We start from the raw sequence: 23,464 nt of genomic DNA on the forward strand, positions 1-23,464 counted from the left end.
ATCGTCTTAGACATAAATTCTTAGTCGATTTAGCGATGTCCGTCTGTCTGTATATGTAATTTTGTGTGCAAAGTACAGCTCGCAGTTTAAGTCTGATCGTCCTCAAATTTGGCACAGAGGTTTACATTGGCTCAAAGACAATCGCTATTGATTTTGAAAAAAATCGGTCCAGATTTAGATATAGGTGCCATATATATTTATCACCGATCTGGTCTTAATTGACGTATTTATAAACGTATTTTTCTCGGGTAGCCAAATATTTTGGGGTTCTCGTAAGATATGCAAAATATCAGCCAAATCGGTTCAGATTTAGATATAGCTCCCATATATATCTTTTGTCCGATTTGCACACGCAGAGAAGAAACATGATTGCCACAATCATATTCGAAGAGCAAAATAATATGATAGCAGCTATTTTTGCGGCGACCATGTAACATTTTAACCTGCAACCATGTTGGCTCTGTGAACATGGTTCTAAGAAAAATACAATTGTCCTCATCTAAAATGTTATTATATTGATAAAAAGAATTTTGTTTCCATTAAAAGACAATGGTCACGATCTAAAATGTTATGTTATTCGTCAAAAATGTTTTTCTTCTAGTTAAAAGAACATGGTCACAACCTAAAATGTTTTGATTTTTATGAAAAAACTTTTTTCGTCGTCGAAAAAATGACGCCACTTGAGAAAAGAAAACACAAAATCAACTTTATTTATTTGTTTTTATTTATTTATAAACTAATTCATTGTTTATTTGTATTTATAATGTTGTGCAAGCAAACTTCACATATTTTTACACACTCTAGTTTGGTTCAATTTCAACAATAAGAAATCATTCCATATTTACTTCGTGCCCATCAAATGTACAAACACAGACATCATATAACTGCAAATAAAAATAAATTATACCATATGTCAAAATGCAGAACAAAAACCAGGTACATTTTTTCAATTACACTTTCCTTTTTTGTCTTCACATAAAACCAAGTGTCACTTCTGAATAAATAAATTAACACAAAACACAGTAAATCCGTATTCTCCGTCCATTCCAAGAAACAATCAACACACGACTGACGCGCAAAATGAAAATCGTGTGTACCTGCTCAATGTTTTTATAAAATTCTTGTCGCTGCAAAAAAATTAAAAAATTAAATGGTCACGAAAACAATGTACATGGTCTTTATGGCCATGTAATGCTTGTAGACATATCTATACGTAAACTATAAAAATACTTTTTTCTTTGCAAAAAAGTAAAAAAAATTGAATGGTCAGGTACATGATTTTCCTGACCATATAATGGTCTCAAATTCTATCATTTAAATAATAGAACATGTTTGCGGCATTTGAGAACCATTTAAATGCTTATTGCCAACATATATTTTTCTCCGCTCGAAAATTATTTTTACAAAGACAAAATACATGGTTTTCGCGACAATTAAATACTCTAAATAAGCATTAAATGGATGCGGCAACCATGTCCAAACATGTTTTTTCTGTGCGTGCACTTATATGGCTTCAAACGTCAGAGGTTTATTCTGATTTACTTCAAATTTTGCACAAGAAGTACGTTTAATAGCATAATTAAGTATACCAAATTTCGGTTCAGATTTAGATATAACTCCCATATATATTTTTTGTCTGATTTTTACCTATATGACAAAAAAAAGCCAGAGTTTTATTCTGATTTGCTTCAAATTTTGCACAAGGAGTACGTTCAATAGTATTGTTAATAGTGCTGAATTTGGTTGAAATCGGTTCAGATTTAGATATAGCTCCCATATATATCTTTTGTCCGATTTGCACTTATATGGCTTCAAAAGCCAGCGTTGCTTCAATTTTTGCATAAGGAGTACGTTTAATAGTATCGTTAAGTGTGCCAAATTTGGTTGAAATCGGTTCAGATTTAGATATAGCTCCCATATATCTTTCGCCCGATTTACACCCATATGATCACGGAGGCCAAAATTATTCTCCCCTTTACGTTTTTTGCTGAGATAGCAGGATTATTATTCTAACTATGCATGTCAAATTTGGTCAAAATCGGTTTATATTTACACGCTCACAAAAAATCGCTTCTGTAACATATACTCCCAAACATATTTTGCTTCAAGCATATATATTTTTGGGTATTGCCCAAACATTTATATGTTTGATCTCTTCCAATATATAATATGTTTGAAAGCATATTGGTCTAAACAATATATGTTTGGGTAGTCTAAGTTCCAAACATTTTGTATTTTTGCATCCAAATTCAATAATGTTGTCTTCCAAAAAACAATATGTTATTATGTGAACATATAATATGTTTGGAAGCATTTTGCACCCAAAAATATTATATGCTTAAAAAAAAATTCTCCCAAACAATATTGTGCTCAAAATTTTATTTATTTATTTATATACTTACAATCATAATGAATTATGAAAATAAACAGGTAATATAGGTGCTAACAACATAGGTTTTCGACCTGAATGCTTAAAATTTTGTTTCTGCCCAATTGTATATTCCCCCACATCTTTCTCACTTCCACGAGATTTTTTAGTTCTTAGCACCTTTTTCTGTAATACAAACATTGTAGAAGAAATTATTCAATTGTATGATTTTTTTTTTTTATTTTAATTTTACCTTTTGCCGGACGGGGATTCGAACAGCGGACCACACAGTTTGTAAGGATCAAAGAAGTAGCTGATCAATTGCCCAAGGAAAAATAAAATGTTAATTTTGTAATAACAAGCAACAACCACCAACTTAATTCAATATCGCTCCCTGTTAAATAGCGCTCCAAGCTAATAAACACATATATATATTTATAGGCTATTTCTAAATTAATATATGTTTGCATCCAAGCATATTATATTTACAAACATTTTATGTCCCAAACATAATATGTTCTAACATATTAACATATATGTCCCAAATATGTTATGCTAGTTTATGAACATTATATGCTTGCACTCAAAAATATTGTGATTAAAAATTTGTGTTCCAAACATATAATGTTTATAGCCAAACATATGAAAAACAGTCTTTTTCATCCGTGTAGATATAGCTCCCATATATATGTACGCCAGAGTAGGAGAAATATGGTAGAATGTTTCATATTTTAGACCCATTTTCAATGGGAGTTTTCTCCAATTGACTCGATAGTTTGCACAGAGAATATATTTAATATGCTATTTAAGCGTGTCATCTTAATCTAATATGGCCAAAATACCCACATTTTACACAAAATTCTGTGATGATTTCCCCATATCGTAGTCATATCCTAAAGGCCGGTATGCACCTCTAGCGAAATTTTCGGTAGCAAAAATTTATTTAAGTCTACAACAAAAAAACAGGGCTGTGTACACAAATTTTAAACCAGCTAATCGCTTTTAAAAATTGTTAATATATGTTCCAAATATTCCTCAAATAAATTGTTTATTATTTACAGACCTTTTAAAACTTTTACGCACACAATGATTGTAATAAATTAAATGTTTGCTGCCAAAATATGCTTTTGGCAACCCTGTTATTTTCATTAGAGGTGCGTACCAGCTTACGAAATTGAACGCTACCGAAAATTTCGTTAGCATAAATAGCAATGCATTTCTTATGGGAATGAAATTTTTCGCTAGAGGTGCATACCGGCCTTAAACACTGTAATGTCAAACTTTCCACAGAATGGTCGAATTTTAAATAAAGCTCCGACTTGTGGAAATATCACCCGAATTGGCCAAATAATATATCACAACCCACAATTTACCACATACCTTGGCGAGATTTGACCAATATCCTTGTAAAATCGCCACTGCTGAGTAGCAAAAATTTTAAATATTACTCAAATTGTCCTATATCTCGAATACATATGTATATGTATATGTTTCATCCCAGGGTGTTAGCCGATTTAATTTTTAATTCTAGCGATTTTGTACAAAAAATTGTCTCCAAATCGTTTCAGATATAACATAAATATTTGTAAATATAAATTTTGATAATAACTCCCAACAAATTTGAAGAAGTTGATTTAGTAACACAAATTTTGGTCTATGGTCCATTATGGTGAAGGGTATAATATAGTCGGCCCCGCCCGACTTTAGACTTTACTTACTTGTTTTATGTTAAGTTGCTTTTGGATTTCGATTGGATCTTTCTCAAAATTTGGAAATCCTTTTTGTACCCATGAACTTTTCTAATTTTTTTAAGGGTTTTTGAAAAAAAATTGGAACAACTTAGGGGAATGGTCAAAAATCACCTGGCAAAAAAGTACATGTTTTCGCTGTGTCATCTACACACACAACACCACCGTGGATAGCATGCCCGCCTTGCATACACAAGGTCGTCGGTTCGATTCCTGCTTCGACCAAACACCAAAAGTTTTTCAGCGGTGGATTATCCTACCTCAGTAATGCTGGTGACATTTCTGAGGGTTACAAAGCTTCTCTAAGTGGTTTCATTGCAATGTGGAACGCCGTTCGGACTCGGCTATAAAAAGGAGGTCCCTTGTCATTGAGCTTAACATAGAATCGGGCAGCACTCAGTGATAAGAGAGAAGTTCACCAATGTGGTATCACAATGGACTGAATAGTCTAAGTGAGCCTGATACATAGGGCTGCAACCTAACCTAACCTACAAAGTGTTGGCAGGTTGGGGATTTCCCCAAATTTAGGGGGGCTTTTTAACCATTTTTTAGGCGTAACATTTATTTGTGGGTGTGGGGATTTTTAGAGTTAAAAAATATCTTACACCTTATAACGTGAAACAATCCTCAACCAAATTCGGAACAATTCCGGCATGAAGTTGCAGAAAACAAGATGCGGGAGGTCAACCTAAGTTCTTAATTGATATAAATATTGTGTATAAGTGTATCAATAAAGGAGATTTTTTTTCAAAATTAAGAAAACCATTTTCTACCTATTTACATTCTTAAAAATTTTTTGGGGTTTTTGAAAAGAAGTCAAAAACAATTTAGGAGTTTTTCTTTGGGGATAAGGTTCAAAAACCAACTGGCAACACTGTATGTACATGTCTTTCGTCAACTCTTGGTCTTCGTCTTTATTTATTTATCGATACGCTCTCTCTCCCTCTCTCTGATTAGGATGTTCTAATCCTTTTTAGGATCTATGTAAGTATTATAAGCTCTTTAAATTGAGCATTGTTATATTTAGACGTAATTTTTGAATGGTTTGGGGGAGTGTGATGCTAAACAAATTAATTTTGAAATAATGTTCAAATGCAAGTAAAAATAACCTGGCAACACTGGGTCAACGGCATACAAGCAATTTCATAGCAACCGCCATTTGCTCTCATTTCATTCTTTCGCTGTGCTATGTAGATGTGTTTCATCAACCTTCGGTTTCCATCTTTATTTATTTCTCTATACGCTATCCTCTTTCTCTCTCTCTCTGCATAAGATATTCTAACATATATATGTTTAGTCGAAATTTCTAAATGAAACATGCACAGAAAAAAATTTCACGAAAATTTTTCCGATTAAAGTCTTAACTAAAAATTTTATTGACTCAAAACATTTTTTAATTGAAACAAAAATCAATCACAAAAATTAATAGTATCAATTAATTTTTTAATTGGATCAATTAATTTTTCAATTCACATTCAATTAATTTTTTTTTTTTATAGATTCTATCATTTCTATGATTGAAGACATTTCAATTATAAAATTAATTGGATCAATTAATTTCATGATTGAACCAGAAAAAAAATTTTGTGTGTGTATATCTCAGACACAATATATATTAATATATATTTCTAAAATATATTATGGTAGTTTTGGAACGTTATATTTTTGAACTTTTCTTACACCGGTACATATCGATGTCTACATTCCAAAGTGCGCTAAGTCTAAAAAGTGAATTTTACAGGAAACAAGAAATCAACTTTTGTTTTTTGAAATTTTTTAAAAACCCGTATAAGATCGTAATTTCCTTATTTTTGGTCTCAAAATAATATTTTTTATAATTTTTTTTTAGTATGTACGAACTCAAAATAGTGATAATAGAACATGGCTAAAAATGACTTAGACCACTTTAGACCGAACAAAGCTTTTTGCCCTTTTTGGATTGAACATTTTATAAAACTTTAGACACAGGCTAAGTACAATATTAACCATAACTTTTGATGGAAGTATCCAATAAATTCGAACTTTTGAAAGGATGCAATTCACACCAATCCGAATAAAAAACAGCGAACTCCATCAAAACATGCTAAGTCGACTTAGCGTACTCTGGAATGAGGGCATCGATATGATACATAATTTTCAAAACATTTGTTTTAGGTGTTAGACAGTTTTTGGTTCTATGTAAATATTATATAAGCAAAGCTCTTGAAAAAACTATTAATTTTGAAATTATCTTTAAATGCAAGTAAAAAATAATTTACTTCTAAATAAATTTATATTTGGATTTAAAAAAAACACTTGTTGGGAAACTACAAAAAATACTTTTGAATGGTTGCCCATAAAGAGCTATATGATGCGATGGAAATATATTAATGTCGATATACAGCTTACGAAAATAATTTTTATTTTGAGTACACATTTTTATTTGGGAGAAGCTTCCGAACATATTATATGTTCAAAAAAGAACAATGCAAATTAGACTCTCGCGTTTGTTCACTGTATCAAATACCGAATTATGTATTACCAATGACCGGCGTTATTCGGTTTTAGAGATAAAATGTTAATGTGGAGAATTCGTATGCTCGACGTTATGTTCAAAATGAGAGAATGGATTATGTTAGCAGTTCTAAAGTGATGCAAACAAATATATTTCAGTGCGGTGACAGTGAAATGAAAATTACACCAAAAATCTTATACTGAAGATGAAGACGGATTTGATCATTTGGATTTTGAAATTAGAACGAAATCTTTTCACGCATAGTTTTGAAGTTATACATACCTCCGAGTGGCTTATATTTCGAGTTTATCACCTGTGCACATATACAACATCTAGAAAATCTTTTAACGTGTATGAGATATACATTTTGTCATCAGAACTATACATACCATTTGACATTCTACAACCTTCCGATGATCTTCTGCACTCCACTTCGAATACCAAAAGAATGCTGAATGCGGTGGTGGTGTAAATACAACTTTATTTCGCTGAAAACGCTTACCTGTCGATCGCAAAGCATACAATAGCTATGGAGCTAAAGACCAACTCATCAGAGTGATGCAAAATGGACAAATGATCTATGATCTTATGGCAACAATATTTTTGGTTTGGTAGTATCCAAAATATCGAAAGACTCCAAAAAACCTGGAAATCAGTTGAAATGTCTGATAGAGTAGATAGCATCTTCGTTCGTCATTGTTGTCGTCGTTATAGTAAACGGAAGAGATAGTTTTTTATGACCTCAGCCAGCTCCAGCGTACCATACATACTATCAATTAAGTGGCAGAAAAGAAAAAGAGAATCCAATCGGTGGAATGATAACAACTCCATCACAAACTGACAAAATCTGTCTCAAGTATATTTCGTCCAAACGTCACGTACCACATACCACCATTCACAAATTGCTCGCATTTCATTATATAAAAGCGTTGGGTTTAGCGTTTGGTGTTACCAGTTGATTTTGTGGCTTTTTCTAGTGAGCCTATAACATAGACGCTCTGTGAATTCTGAAAAAACAATCATGTTCCGTTTTGTGTTCACAATTTGCGCTATTGCGTTACCGGTAGGTGGTCTTCCTAATGGAATATAGCAAAATATTTGAGAGAATAGCACAAATGCTGATGTTGAAACTTTTTCCCTCTCTATCAATGTGAATTTTAGATTGTCGCTGCTTCTTACGGACCAGCTCCTTATGGTGGTTCCCACGGTGTTGAAGAATTGATCAATGCCGCCGCTGCTAACCAACACCACGGTGCCGCTTCTTTGACCGCCACCGCTGATGTATCTGCCCCACCATCTGCCCAACCCGGTTTGGCTCATGCCAACGCTCAATTGGCTGCCCTCAACGCCAGCCCCGCCTACAACAACCTCAAGAACTCCGATGCCATCGCTGAAACTTTGGCTGAAAACGCTTTGGCCAGCAACATCCGTCAAGGTAACATCAACGTTGTTGCCCCCAATGTTGTCGGACAAACCGCTTTCCGTTCCCTCTTGTTGCCCGGCAGATTGAACGCCCACAATGTCGTTGCCACCCAACCCCTCCAACCTTTGGTTGTCAACCAACCCGGTGCTCCCGTCGCTCAAGTCAGCAGTGGCCCACCATCTGTCATCAGAGCCGCTCCCATCATCTACAAATTGAAGCCTTCCGTCATCTACCAACAAGAAGTCATCAACAAGGTCCCCACTCCCCTTAGCCTTAACCCCGTCTACGTTAAAGTATACAAACCAGGCAAGGCTGTCGATGCTCCCGTCGCTGCTCCTGCCTATCATGCCCCAGCTCCAGCTTATGGTGGTGCTGCTTCCTCTGCTGCTTCCTCCGCTGCCAGCGATGCTGGTTATGCTGGTAACTCTTACTCTGCCCCAGCTGGCTATGGTGCCCAACCTGCCTATTAGGTTCATAATTCACAAATCGTAAATTAATTTGACATTGGACATTATTTACGTTTGGAATAATGCAGTGATTGGATGTCCAATTATATCTAGAATATGCCAAATTTTTTATACTCAATAAAGAATTTTATATAAAAAAAATATTTCAATGTTTAATTTCAATTTTATAATGAAATTACAATTAGGAGAACTTTATGACGTTGATGAGAACTTAAGTAAAATAAAAAAAAAAAATCATATCTCATACCTAAATTGATGATCTTTGTACAGTTGAAAAAATGTTATACCTTCTTTTTTAAGGGGAAAATTGGAGAAATATGTGTATTTTAGTAAAACTGGAAAAATGGTTTTATTCCTTCGATATACTGTTTCCACCAAAGAGAATATTGAAGTTAAACAAATGTATTTAAACAATTTAAACATTTTTAATTTTAAACTAATGTCCTCAAACTGGTCCTTAATCTATACGTCTATGCTGGAACAATTATTCTGAAACATGTATGATATTGTCCCCAAACTATGGACATTAAAAATAGCAAAGAATTGTCCTTAAACTGTGGCACAATATTTTCCTCAAGCAATGCAAAAACAATTATCCTCAAACTATGGGACAACAATTGTCCTCAAACTGTGGCACAATACATGTCCTCTAATAAGGGAACTAATGTCCTCAAACTGGTCCTATACGTCTATACTGATAACAATTTTACTGAAACATGTAACTGCCCTATGCTATTGTCCCCAAACTGTGGACATTAAAAGATCAAATCTTTAAACTGTGGCACAATATTTTCCTCAAAACAATGCAACCACAATTATCCTTAAACTGTGGCACAATACATGTCCTACACCAAGGTAATGTAATACACTATAAAACAACATTCTATAGAAATTATTAACAATATCAATACCTCATAATGAAAGTCATCAAATATTAATCAAAAATCAGTGGATAGTAAGATGAGAGACTTAGTGCATAAAGTTAACCAAACGACTTGACTTTATTAACACCAAATGCGTTGAAGAATTTCTTTTATGACTCCTTAAACATTTTATTGGTCGGGTAGCATACTATATTCTATACGAGTATATTATACTGTTTTGTGGTTATATTAATGTACTGAATCAATTCTCTATTGGTATATAACAAGAAGGGTATTCACAGCGCTCTGCTCGCCTTAATTTTAGCAAATATCATTCGCTGAATTTATAAAATTTTTTCATGCACCATAGACAATGTTTTGAGACGAAAAAAATTACATCAAATTCAAATTGGCAATACTGGAGGGATACACTCTGATGAATTGACACTGAAAGAACACCAGTGCAACGATGCTCTGCATATCTTACAACATATTTTTCTCAATGTAGTATGAGTTGACGTTGCAACATATATACGCAGTTTTACTCTTTTGTTCTTTCATTCTTTTTTAACAATTCATAAATTTCAGAATAAAAATTTGCATGTTTGCAAACTAAAAAAAAAGATACAAAATATTACGCATTACTTGAATACAATGCAATGTCAAGGTATTTTCAATGACACTGAAAGAAAACTTTTTTCCGTATAAACAAATTTCGTGCAGTACACAGGGTTACCCATAAAATACAGTATTTTTTTAAAACCAAAATAAATGTGTATATGTTTGTTTTTCTATCATTCTGGAAACTCAATTGCCGATATCTTTAAAATGGTCAATGAAAACCCGAAAAGCCGCAAAAAGTGGACATTTGTTGTGATACGATTTCTATATTAACTCATTAAAATTAACCTCTGATAACTGGAGACCACGGTTGCCAGATTTTTTCGAGAGAGATCCCCAAAAATTCGATATTATATCCCCAAAAAATTCCCAAATGAAATATTTTTCCCCATAAAAAATTCATATAATTATTGTATGTATGTAAATTTAATTCTATAAAAAAAGAAAAAAAAACAATATCACATTATCGAATTCGTTAAAGGACTTCAGCAAGTCTGTCAGGGAGCCACCGTGGTGCAATGATTAGCATGCCCGCCTTGCATACACAAGGTCGTGGGTTCGATTCCTGCTTCGACCGAACACCAAAAAAAAAGTTTTTCAGCGGTGGATTATCCCACCCAGTAATGCTGGTGACATTTCTGAGGGTTTCAAAGCTTCTCTAAGTGGTTTCATTGCAATGTGGAACGCCGATCGGACTCGGCTATAAAAAGGAGGTCCCTTGTCATTGAGCTCAACATGGAATCGGGCAGCACTCCGTGATAAGAGAGAAGTTCACCAATGTGGTATCACAATGGACTGAATAGTCTAAGTGAGCCTGATACATCGAGCTGCCACCTAATCTAACCTATAATATTATCTGGTTTACGAAAAACGCAAAATGTTTGATTCTCCATAACTCCTGAACCATTCCATCTTTTGCCAATAAATTTCCTTATCAATGCGAACAGTGAAATTTTCGTAGTATATATCTTTATTGTTTGGACAATAGAGGCTAAGGAAAATTTTGCGTTTTGCGAATTCGTAAACCAGAACATGGGGGAATGTTTTATGGAAAACATTTAATGATGACCGACCGTAGGAAAAAAACGAAGCGAAAGCGAAATGAAACTAGAAAACATTTTCATGGTACTTAAAAAGAATTGTGTAAGACCGGACAGATATATAACCCAAAATAATAATGGAAATTGGGCCTTCTTCTAATTTGTTACATAAATATGAAGCTGCGATGGTAAACAGGAACGCGGTTTGGTCCATAAGTCTTATTGTACTTCGCTTTTACACTTTCTATAAGAAATTTAATACTATGTGACGTTATCCCCAGCCAAATCCCCAAAGTGAAAAAATATCCCCAACCACGAGAAAAAATCCCCACTTTGGGGAAAATCCCCTAATCTGACAACACTGCTGGAGACCTCCGAAATGTCGACAAAATTTAGGCGACCGAGGCTGTCCTATTCTGAGAGATTTCACTGCATATACAAAGGTTGCTGAAGAAAATATTTTAGTAAAGTTGTATAATTTAATAGAATATATGAAAGTTTAAATCTATTTAAAGTGGATTTTGGAAGCGTAATGTAAATAAGGCATTAAATTATATGTTCCCATATATTTCAGAATGAAAGATATAAAGAATATTGTATTCTTATGTTCATATAACGAGGCCAATAGGCCTCACTGAAAACAAGTGAAATCTTAAATTTTTAATGTATGAAATGCTCAAAGAGCAATAAATATTTACTGCTGCAATTATTTATGACACTGTACCAATTTGAATTTCATGTTATTCGATAAATTAGTCACAATAAATTGCTATTATGAATCCAAAAAGCGTCACTTTATCAAAATGCAATCTGGCAACACCGACGCGATTTGCACTGATGAGATATTCCGGATAGAACAACAGTGCAACGATATTCTGAATAGCCCATACAAATCTAGTGCATTTTGTTTAAGTGACGTTTTCTGTGAAATGTGAAATAAATAGTGCTAAAGTGTTAAAAATAATCACAGCAGTAAATATTTATTACTATTTGAGAGATAAGAGTAAGATTTCCTGTCCTGGATAAACGAGTATTCTGTTGTCTTTTTGTTCGTCACGGCTTGGGTATCCAGTAGTCTTGTGTCGTTCCTGAACGAACTAGTTCCAATGAGCGGTTCACTAAAAGGAACGACTGTCACTAGTTCCATCTCTTTCGTTCTCATCGTTCCTTTTGTCAATTAGTTTTACTTTCAATTTACGCTCCATCGTTCCTCGGATCACAGTTTGATTTTTTTACTTCTGTTTGAGCCAATTCATTCATTTTGGCGCGTATGTATTTAAATCATTGATTGATATGCTGCTATTTAATAGAATCATTAATTCCATCACAGGCTCTTCACAAACGACAAAAAAATCGTAATTTCTTGCAATGAATAATTTTGCACAGAGTATAGTGTTATTCAATCCAAAAATCCATCCAAAGAGTGTGGCTTCCTGAATTTAGTTACTTCCTTAAATTTTCCATTCCTTTAATTTTTTTTTTTCTTACTATATATATTACTATAAACTATAAAATTTCACTCAATTTTCCATATTTTTGTATCTTTCAATTGACCACGAACTTCGTTACACAAAATACACAAACAATGTAATGTCTTTCTTTAGTAAATGACAGTGATGACAAATATACAAATCCGGAACGAAAAGGAACGATGGAACGATTTGAAGGAACTAGTTCCTTTGTACAAAAGGAACGATGAGTCCGAATCACTACGGTAAACGATTTTGCCCAAGACTAGTATCCAGTACTAAAAGAAAACAAGCCTATAGACCAGGGCTGCCAATAAAATTTTAAGAAAAATCGTCACTTTTTCCCGAAAAAATCGTCATAATCGGCACTTGCATTTTAAAAATCGTCAAAAAAAAATCGGTCATTTAAATAATATTAAAATTTTCATTTCATATAAAAACACACCATTCTATTATAATTAGTACATGTTTATATTACGCATTCTGAGTAAGTCATAGCCGAAAAGTATGCGAACACCATCCAGAACTATTTGCATTTTCTAAATTTCAGCTTCTAAACATTAAAAACAATAAATACATCCAGATTTTATATGCTAACCCATATAGTGGTGAGGATATAATAACTTTTTCGGCACAAGAACGAACGCTATTGAATTTGGAAAAAATCGGATCAAATTTAGATATAGACCCCATATATATGTATCGACCGATTTCCAAAAATGGGGTCGTATTGAGCCTATTTACTAAGTGTGTAAATATAACCATAGCGATAGGCGGTAGGCGAAACATTTTTGCCGCAACGGCAAATACAATAAGCTTGACGGCGAATAATTCCCTTTTTCACGTTTCCTAGCGTTTTTGTTGTCAATACAGCATGTTTTGACAATATTAAACAATGAAGTTGAATAAAAACATACAATGGCTTGTTATTTGTTGAGTTATTTCAAGAAAAAATAAACTACACGTGTCCAGGCAACAGCAATTCCTAGTGGTGAGTTAAAAAAATTGATAAGCAATGGCAACACTATACCAGTTTTCGCCAAGGAGTTAGAATAAGTTTTAATTTAGCGACACGCCGCTAGCCGTCACGGTACTCCGTCGCGGATTTTGGGCTTCCCATAAGAAATACACGTAAATAAGTGTTCGCCTACCGCCTATCGCTATGGTTATATTTACACACTAACTGGTCGCCTTCAAATTTAATACAAGGTAATTAAGCAAAATTTAATCGAAATCGGTTCATATTTCGAATTCACTCGATTTTCCCAAAATTTTGAACAGAGTAAAAATCGTCATTTTCGAGGCAAACATCGGAAACCGCTATTTTTTGAGTAAAAATCGTCAAAATGCCGATAAATCGGCAAAATTGGCAGCCCTGCTATAGATGCACTCGTGTTCAATCGATAATATCTGATTAGTGCAAATATCGCCAGTGTTGCCATGTTGAATTTAGGTAAAGTGGCGTTTCTTAGATTCACAATGGCTATTTTTAGTGAATAATGTATCCAATAATTTGAATTTAAAAGATATAACATAGAGTGTCTTTCGTGTTTATTTGCTACCATTTGAACAATTTATGCATTACAAATTTAGATGCCAGTGTTGCACAATTTTGTACATGTACATAGAAAAAAAAAGTAAACTATGTTGTGGAAAAAATAACTATCTCGTGCGAAAATAGAACTAAATTGTATTCCAAATTTTCAGATTCATTAAATTAACCAAAATTTTCTAATATTTTTTTGTGATTTTTACCCATCATTTACGAAATGCATCCTTCTAGAAAAGCAAAAAATTAACTAAATATAAAGAAAAAATCTTAGGCGCCAGATCATTCCCATTTTAATCACGCTGTAATTCCTTATCACAATTTTTTGAGAAATGCACGAAAAACTTCTTCTGTTTTAGTTAGAATTGAACTTATTTTTAAGTCATTGAAATTTTACTGCCGTTTAGTTTATACAATTTTTGAGACATACTTGGAATAAAGAAAACAAATCGTTGGGCTGGGGGCAATTTCTTACAAAATTTAAAAATAAACTAAAACAAAATAAATAAATATAAGTTAATTTTAGCATCAATTTTACAACTGACTTTTTTTCTGTGTAATAACAACAGAATTTCGGAAAGCTACTACACATACGTAAAAGAGTTGTTTTATTCAATTAATTTTTTAATTTTTGAGAAATGCACGAAAAACTTCTTCTGTTTTAGTTAGAATTGAACTTATTTTTAAGTCATTGAAATTTTACTGCCATTTAGTTTATACAATTTTTGAGACACACTTGGAATAAAGAAAAAAATCGTTGGGCTGGGGGAAATTTCTTACAAAATTTAAAAATAAACTAAAACAAAATAAATAAATATAAGTTAATTTTAGCATCAATTTTACAACTGACTTTTTTCTGTGTAATAACAACAGAATTTCGGAAAGCTACTACACATACGTAATAGAGTTGTTTTATTCAATTAATGTTTTAATTGAAATTGCTTCAGAGTTTTCTTACGAATTTTCCCATTACAATCGGATTTGAATCAAAATTTAATGAACGATTGAAAAACGTAAACCGTTTGATGAAAAATTAACTACTAACTAATTAACTTGTACGAAAATTGAACTGAAAATGTATCGAAAGTACACCCTCTTATAGAAGAAAAATTTAATTAAAAATAATGAAAACATTGATACAAAATCATTGCAATTTTAACATACAAAAAATTGCATTTGTTTCATAAGTTCACTTTGGCCTTATGTACACGGATGAAAAAGACTGTTTTTCATATGTTTGGCTATAAACATTATATGTTTGGAACACAAATTGTTAAACACAATATTTTTGAGTGCAAGCATATAATGTTCATAAACTAGCATAACATGTTTGGGACATATATGTTAATATGTTAGAACATATTATGTTTGGGACATAAAATGTTTGTAAATATAATATGCTTGGATGCAAACATATATTAATTTAGAAATAGCCTATAAACATATATGTGTTTAGTAGCTTGGAGCGCTATTTAATAGGGAGCGATATTGAATTAAGTTGGTGGTTGTTGCTTGTTATTACAAAATTAAAATTTTATTTTTCCTTGGGCAATTGATCAGCTACTTCTTTGATCCTTACAAACTGTGTGGTCCGCTGTTCGAATCCCCGTCCGGCAAAAAGTAAAATTAAAATAAGAAAAAAATCATAAAATTGAATAATTTCTTCTACAATGTTTGTATTACAGAAAAAGGTGCTAAGAACTAAAAAATCTCGTGGAAGTGAGAAAGATGTGGGGGAATATACAATTAGGCAGAAACAAAATTTTGAGCATTCAGGTCGAAAACCTATGTTGTTAGCACCTATATTACCTGTTTATTTTCATAATTCATTATGATTGTAAATATATAAATAAATAAATAAAATTTTGAGCACAATATTGTTTGGGAGAATTTTTTTTAAGCATATAATATTTTTGGGTGCAAAATGCATATTATATGTTCACATAATAACATATTGTTTTTTGGAAGACAACATTATTGAATTTGGATGAAAAAATACAAAATGTTTGGAACTTAGACTACCCAAACATATATTGGTTAGACCAATATGCTTTCAAACATATTATATATTGGAAGAGATCAAACATATAAATGTTTGGGCAATACCCAAAAATGTATATGCTTGAAGCACAATATGTTTGGGAGTATATGTTACAGAAGCGATTTTTTGTGAGCGTGTACACAGAAAAAAAGTCCGTAGTTTAACTAATGATAAATGTAACTAATTTTAATTACAAAAAATTATTTTAATTACAAAAAATGAAAACAACAAAAATTGTCGAAACGTTGGGAACAATGCAATATGTTAAATAAGTATTTTTATTTGCGGAAAACAACCTTAGGTCTGATAGCTTAATCATATGGAAAAAATTAGGAACTAATAAACGGACCAAAATAATAAAAAAAATTATGCTAACAACATAGGTTTTCGACCTGAATGCTCAAAATTTTGTTTCTGCCCAAATGTATATTCCCCCACATCACTTCCACGAGATTTTTTAGTTCTTAGCACCTTTTTCTGTAATACAAACATTGTAGAAGAAATTATTCAATTGTATGATTTTTTTTTATTTTAATTTTACCTTTTGCCGGACGGGGATTCCAACAGCGGACCACACAGTTTGTAAGGATCAAAGAAGTAGCTGATCAATTGCCCAAGGAAAAATAAAATGTTAATTTTGTAATAACAAGCAACAACCACCAACTTAATTCAATATCGCTCCCTGTTAAATAGCGCTCCAAGCTACTAAACACATATATGTTTATAGGCTACTTCTAAATTAATATATGTTTGCATCCAAGCATATTATATTTACAAACATTTTATGTTCCAAACATAATATGTTCTAACATATTAACATATATGTCCCAAACATGTTATGCTAGTTTATGAACATTATATGCTTGCACTCAAAAATATTGTGTTTAAAAATTTGTGTTCCAAACATATAATGTTTCTAGCCAAACATATGAAAAACAGCCTTTTTCATCCGTGTAAATACAAATTAATTCTATTCCATTTACAATTATGTACATATTTAACCGAAAAGTTTTGAAAGACGCTTCCTATTTTAACACCCCAAAGGAAAATGGATTAACCCAAATTAGAGAAAATTTGTTAAAAATAATATTTTTTTCTGTTGTTTAATAAAATTTCATATTTTAGAAGAAAAAATTGGAATTAAAATGTCATTAGCGTTATACGAAGTTTTGGTGGACACAATTTAAGTAAAATGTACTCGTTGGAGAAACTTATGAACTCAATTTCGGCCAACTTTAGAAAAATATGAACTATTTTCATATTTAGTAAAATTGTGTACTACATTTGTTTAAAACTTGTTTTCTTATTTTTAGAGTTCACGCCATTAAAGTAAGCAAAAAATAATTAATTTTTTTTTTTTTTATTTTTAATTTAGCAAGTTTGGACTAAACGTCTTGGGCACGTCCCAGGACCGATTAATAGGAACCTGTTTATTTTGCATCCAAATCGCACCAGAAAGAAAAATATTTTGAACGATGAATTATTGTAATAATTGTATTTCAATAAATGTGTAGATCCAATGATACTTTAATATCAAGAGAGTACAGAAAATAATAAATTATAAAAGAATTTAGAACTTGCGAGAAACTGGAACATCTGTACCAGTCCTGTGATATATATCCATCAGTGTCAATTTGGACCAATTTCGACTTCATTGAAAATATTACTGGCCTTTAAACCAAAGCGAATCTGTAAATTTATCCATGCTTTCCAATGATGACAAATGAAATCTATTTAGGATGCAATAGACTATTTTCCAACCACAAAAGGTTTCATTAGTTTTGTAGTACCCTATTTTCTTTCTTTTTTTTTCATGACATCAGACACAAAGATTTCCAGTATTTCGAAAATGATTTAAGAATTCACAGCAAAACATTTTACCCATGCTATAATAGTAATCTGAAAATTTCGTTCTTGAATTCTTTACAGCTTTCATTGATTATGCAACACATTGGAGGTTTCACATCATGCACGGCAGTTAATCTGAAACACATAGCCCTGAATTTTCACTGGAAATCATTGAAAGCTACAACTAAGTGCTTTATATTTCCGTAAATTCCAGATTCCGTTGGCATATTTCCCTAATTCTTGACCGATGATTGTCTGCAGCGGTAACAATGTCACTGGGAAATATCTGGAAAATGGATCCATACCTATTGGCCAAAATCGATGAACAAACAAAAGTTTTCCGCTCTTTGGTCTATATGGTCTTGAGGCCATTGTCTGTTGTCACAGTGAAACCCAATATAGAGATTTGGACAATTCAATTCAATATGAATTTAATCAAACTCCATAATCTTCTGAATGATGCCAATATCAAGGGGAGGGGATAGCGGGTCTCTATCACCGTCATCGACAAGAGAAGTAGAATAAAAAGACATTTTACGATAATGGAATCGCCACAATAGTAAAAATTGCGTCTAGATATCAAACATAACATAGGTGATGGATGATTGGAAGACTACGACGACGATGATGATGATGATGGATTGGAGGCAGCAACAGCAGCAGACGGGGTGCCGTTGAGAACCAATTTTGGAGCAAATGTCACGTATTTGGAAATGAAGTTGTTGTCTAGTGTTTAAGCCGCTGGAGCATTGCTACGTGAAATCATATTTAAATCCAAGATGCAGGTTAGCTGCATGCATCAGTCAACAGAAGTTGCCTTGAGAATCAAGTACAACGAGTAGAGCTTCAGCAACACTTGGTGACTAAAGAAACAGCGCAAAGATGAAATTCTTCGTAGCCACCCTTACCATTGCATTGATTGTATGTATATCCGATTCCTCTTCTAATTCAAAATTGTTGTGATATTCTCTTCTCGAGTGGGAGACGATACAAGAGAATTGAACAACGAGAAAATAATTTTACAAATACATAAAAAAAGAGAGCAGTGATAATGAGCATTGATTAATCGACCATTTCCGTTTCCTCTTTTTTATGTTTTAGGCAATGGCCAATGCCTCCGGCTACAGCTCGGGCAGCAACTACGGTCAACAAGGTGCCGCTGCTGATTCCGCTGCTGCTGCCGCCGCTGGTACCGGCGCCGGTGATTTCCATGGCCTCGGACATGGACACGGTCATGGTGCCGATGCTGCCGCTAACGGAGCCGCCGCCACCGCCAACACTGATCAAACCGCCAACGCTGGAGCTTCCACTTTCGGTAGCAACCACAACCTTCCTTACGCCCCACAAAACACCAGAGGCAACAGCATCAGCTCATCCATCACCTACCCCAACAACAAAGGTGAAATCCTCATCCACCGTCCCGCCGCCATCATTGTCAAACGCCCACCCACCAAGGTCGTTGTCAACCATCCCCCACTAGTCGTTAAGCCCGCCCCAGTTGTTTTGCACAAACCCCCAGCAGTCGTTTTGCGTAAGGTCGTCGTCAAGCACCACCCCCGCCCAGTCAAGGTTGAACCTGTCTACGTCAATGTTGTCAAGCCCCCAGCAGAAAAATACTTTGTCAACGAAAAACAACAACACTACTCTGCCAACCCATCCGCCTACGCTCCCGTCAACTTGGCTCCTGGCTCTTTCGCCCCCGCTACCGCTGGTAACGGTGCTGCCGCTGGTGCTGGTGCCGGTGCTGCTGCCGCTGCCTCCGCTGATGGTGCCCACAACGGTTACCAATTGTTGCCTGGATCCAATGGTTTGGCTGCTTTGGCTAACCTCAACGGTTTCGGTCATGGTCATGGTCATGGTCACAATGATCATCATGAGCAACATGGTCATCACTACGGTGGTAACTCTTATGCTGCCCCATCTTATTAAAAAGCCATTAAGCGATTCTTGGCATAATGCTGAAGAATTCATTGGAAAAAGTTTGTCAAAAACAAACATTCTGTCCTATCATTTCTACCGAATTTTTGTACTTTTAATAAACTTTTTTTAAAAAATGTTTAAATTATAAAAAAAAATTTCATATTTTTTACGTATATACAAAGGACGGTAACAAATTCTATTACTGTGGGGAATGCAAACGTAAACAACCAACAATTATAACATGGAGGGAAGAACAAATTAAAACAATAAACCCGCCAATGTTTAAATAGATAACAACAAATAATGTATCCACAGATGAATTTAGCTCCTTTTAGACTTCCCATAAGAAATAGGTTCGAGTGTCTGACAGTCAGTGCTTTGATCCTTGATCGAAGCAGTAGTAAGGTTTTAGTTTGGGATGTCATTCGGGATTGAGTATTATAAATCCCGGGATTCGGGACTTCAAAATATTGAATCCCGGGATTTTTTAGGGATCACAGTTTTTCGGGGCTTTTCAAGTATTGTGAGTACTAACTAGGGCTGTCATTCAGGGTATTTTTTTTTTGTGAATCCCGGGATTTTTCGGATCCCGAAAAATAATCTAAATATGTTAAAAGTTAAAAACGCAAATAGACTCTGTGATTACCAAAGTAAAATATATGTTACGAAAGTTGTACAAATTGAATCTATTTTTGCCAACTGAAATGAAGGAGCTTCTTGTGCATGGGATTATTATCCCCATCTGTATGGTCTGGAAATGTCTTCAGGTAGCTACGGCTACTTAGTAAGGAAGCTGCGGTTACTATTTCATCGTGCGTTGCATCCCTGCCAGCATTTCAAAGTTCCATTTCATCCTCATCGCTACCACAGACTCGTAAGTGACACTGCAACAATCGCCAACTGTGATAGTAATTTGGCATCACTATTCGCTTGAAAGTAATGAAGTGCTGAAAACATAGTTCTTTCGCTTAAAATTGTGAAAGGTATATTGGTAAACAATTTTGGATTTTTCAAATGGAATAAAGTGATAGTTTTTCAAATATTTTTCCAGACCGCTGCCTCCATTGGGAATAAAAGCACTGACTGATAGGCGCTACAAAATGTAACTTGTAACTCAACATCAATCTTTTATTAATGCATAAAAATATGTTAAATGTGATGTGATAGTCGTATAAATGTTATATTTATGAGAATTTATAAATGTTTAATAAAATTAATAAACATCTAAACAATCGTGTTTTACTTGACCACAATTATTCTTTTACAACTATCTTAAAATGCACTTTCTCTGATTGTTTGAAAGGGCTCTTATTGGCGTCCTTCTAAATGTATGCAGAAGGTCGCCTAATAATTGCACTCATGCAATACTTTTCGCGTGGTACAACTTCTCAATAGTGACGGCGCTTTTCCGAGGAGTTTTGGATATCGTATACGACTGTTTTCGACGTAGTGGGGATTCTCAAAAGCGCCCCCAAATTCAAAAAATGTTGGCAGGGTAAGAAATTCTTACTCAAGGTTTACTTAGGTTTACTTTATTAACTCAATTTGTCGAGTATGAAATCTAAGGACCGTTTGCACTGAATGAACACTCCAATTTGTTAACAAATAATGCTAAAAAGTCACAAATTTACAAATTGGAATTAGTTTTTCGGGGTCCCGAAAAATCCCGGGATTTCGGGACGGGATTTATCCCGGGTAACGAACACATATTTCTTAATTTTTATTTATTTTATTACCAATAAGAATAAAAATTCTGATTTGATTAAATAAAATATCAAATTGGTGGAAATGAATTTTTGTGTTTTCAATTTCCTTGAATTTATACGGGTAACTATTTTTGGAAGTGCAAAATAATGAATCATTTAATGTACGGTAACATCTTAACAATTTTATATTTACATTTTTTTTTCACATGAAATCGAATATTTTATATAATCATTATTTCTATGAAATTCGATTATGAAAAATCGAATAGTCGAATCTTGATTGGTAAAAATAATCGAAAACAAAAGAAAGAAAACAAATTAAAGCCGAATTAAAAAATCACTCATTTGCAGACGAAAAAGTGTCATCTGTGGTGTGCAGACTAACTATAGCACTGTGACATGAAGCGTCTATAAAATTTCTTGGTCTATTGTACTCAGATGTGAACAGCTGTGAACAGCTGACTATGATGTAGTATCTCTAGTAGTTTTATCATGTCTTTGAACAGTTTTTATGTTGGCCAAAAACGAATGGAACTCAATTGCTCCAAACTTAACTTAAATCAATAGATCAACAGTTAATTTTAATTTACATTACCGTAAACTAAAAAGTACTCAATGTTTACTTTTTCTACTTGTAAACAAAATGCAGCTGTTAAATACTCAGATCAACGAAATCTCGTTATTTTGCCAGTTTGAAACATAGATTATAGAATATAGATGGATGATCCACTTGTCTCCGGGAAAAAATGTGACAATTGCAAAAATTAATTTTCTGACATTTCGTTGCACAAAATTAGAACTTTTATGATGCACCCGAGTATTTATAAATAAATTAATATATTAAATGTTCATATTTGAACAAAAAATTGTGATTACATCCGCGAATATACGAAATTTAATTTTGAGCAGTATTGCACTCTACGAACAACACAAAAGCAAATACCGGGGACTGACTCTTTACGAAAAAATCAAAACGAAATGTCAGAAAATTTATTTTTGGAACTGACAAATTTTTTCCCGGAGTGGAAGTGGATCATCTATTTATATTCTATAATCTATGTTTTTTACTGGAAAAGTACACGAACAGACCTAATAAGTAATATGCTCATACCATTTGACAGATTACATATAATCCCTGCCAACATTTTTTGAATTTGGGGTCGCTTCCGAGAATCCCCACTACGTCGAAAACAGTCGTATACGATATCTAAAACTCCTCGGAAAAGCGCCGTCACTTCTTATAATTTAAATAAATTATAAGAAGCTAGTTGTGCTTGGTGTTTCACAAAATTTAAAATGGCTCTTGTAACAATAGTGGTGGCAAAATACTTTCATGTGAATAGCGATGGCAAAATACTATCACAGTTGGCGATTGTTGCAGTGTCACTTACGAGTCTGTGGTAGCGATGAGGATGAAACGGAACTTTGAAATGGTGGCAGATAATGCGAACATTCTCTTACACGTGAAGATTTGTGCCTCCCAACCGGAAAAAATCATAGTTGTTTTGATTTTATGCCAACACGTCCCCGCAACACGCGAACATGGCCTTATACTAGCGGATTTGTCGCCGCAATGTGTTGTGTCGCAGGGTTTATCCGACCGTATAAGGTGCCCTTAAGATTCTTTACAAACACCGACATTCCGTCCGGAATAACTGATAGTCTGTAAAGCGCATTAGCCGCTCAAATCGCCGAGTTTAGCCGCTAAAATCGCCATTTTTTTACAATTACTTTTCTTTAATAATCCATTTTAAGGTATACAAACTTTGCTTTGCAAAATTTGCTTTGGGCAATTCCCCATCAAGTTATAATAAAATTTGCAACAAATATGTATAATTTTATGCCTTTTTTACTGATTTCACTTTTAAAGTGAAAACTAAACCAGTAGAAAAGGCATACAATTATAC

At 33.6% G+C, this 23,464-nt stretch overlaps 2 protein-coding genes across 2 annotated transcripts; both read left to right on the forward strand.

The window, feature by feature from the left end:
• Positions 1 to 7,513: 7,513 nt before the first annotated feature.
• On the forward strand, positions 7,514 to 8,641 carry Cp36 (Chorion protein 36). The gene is made up of 2 exons (XM_075302992.1): positions 7,514 to 7,673; positions 7,772 to 8,641. The coding sequence occupies exons 1-2, from the start codon at positions 7,632 to 7,634 to the stop codon at positions 8,501 to 8,503; spliced, it is 774 nt and encodes a 257-aa protein (XP_075159107.1). The 5' UTR covers positions 7,514 to 7,631; the 3' UTR covers positions 8,504 to 8,641.
• Positions 8,642 to 18,693: 10,052 nt separating this feature from the next.
• Cp38 (Chorion protein 38) lies at positions 18,694 to 20,155 on the forward strand. The gene is made up of 2 exons (XM_075302991.1): positions 18,694 to 18,852; positions 19,033 to 20,155. Exons 1-2 carry the CDS (start codon positions 18,814 to 18,816, stop codon positions 19,858 to 19,860), a joined length of 867 nt encoding a protein of 288 aa, XP_075159106.1. The 5' UTR covers positions 18,694 to 18,813; the 3' UTR covers positions 19,861 to 20,155.
• The last annotated feature ends 3,309 nt before the right edge of the window (positions 20,156 to 23,464 follow it).

The sequence above is a fragment of the Haematobia irritans genome, chromosome 3 (genome assembly GCF_050003625.1).
Source record: "Haematobia irritans isolate KBUSLIRL chromosome 3, ASM5000362v1, whole genome shotgun sequence".
NCBI lineage: Eukaryota > Metazoa > Arthropoda > Insecta > Diptera > Muscidae > Haematobia > Haematobia irritans.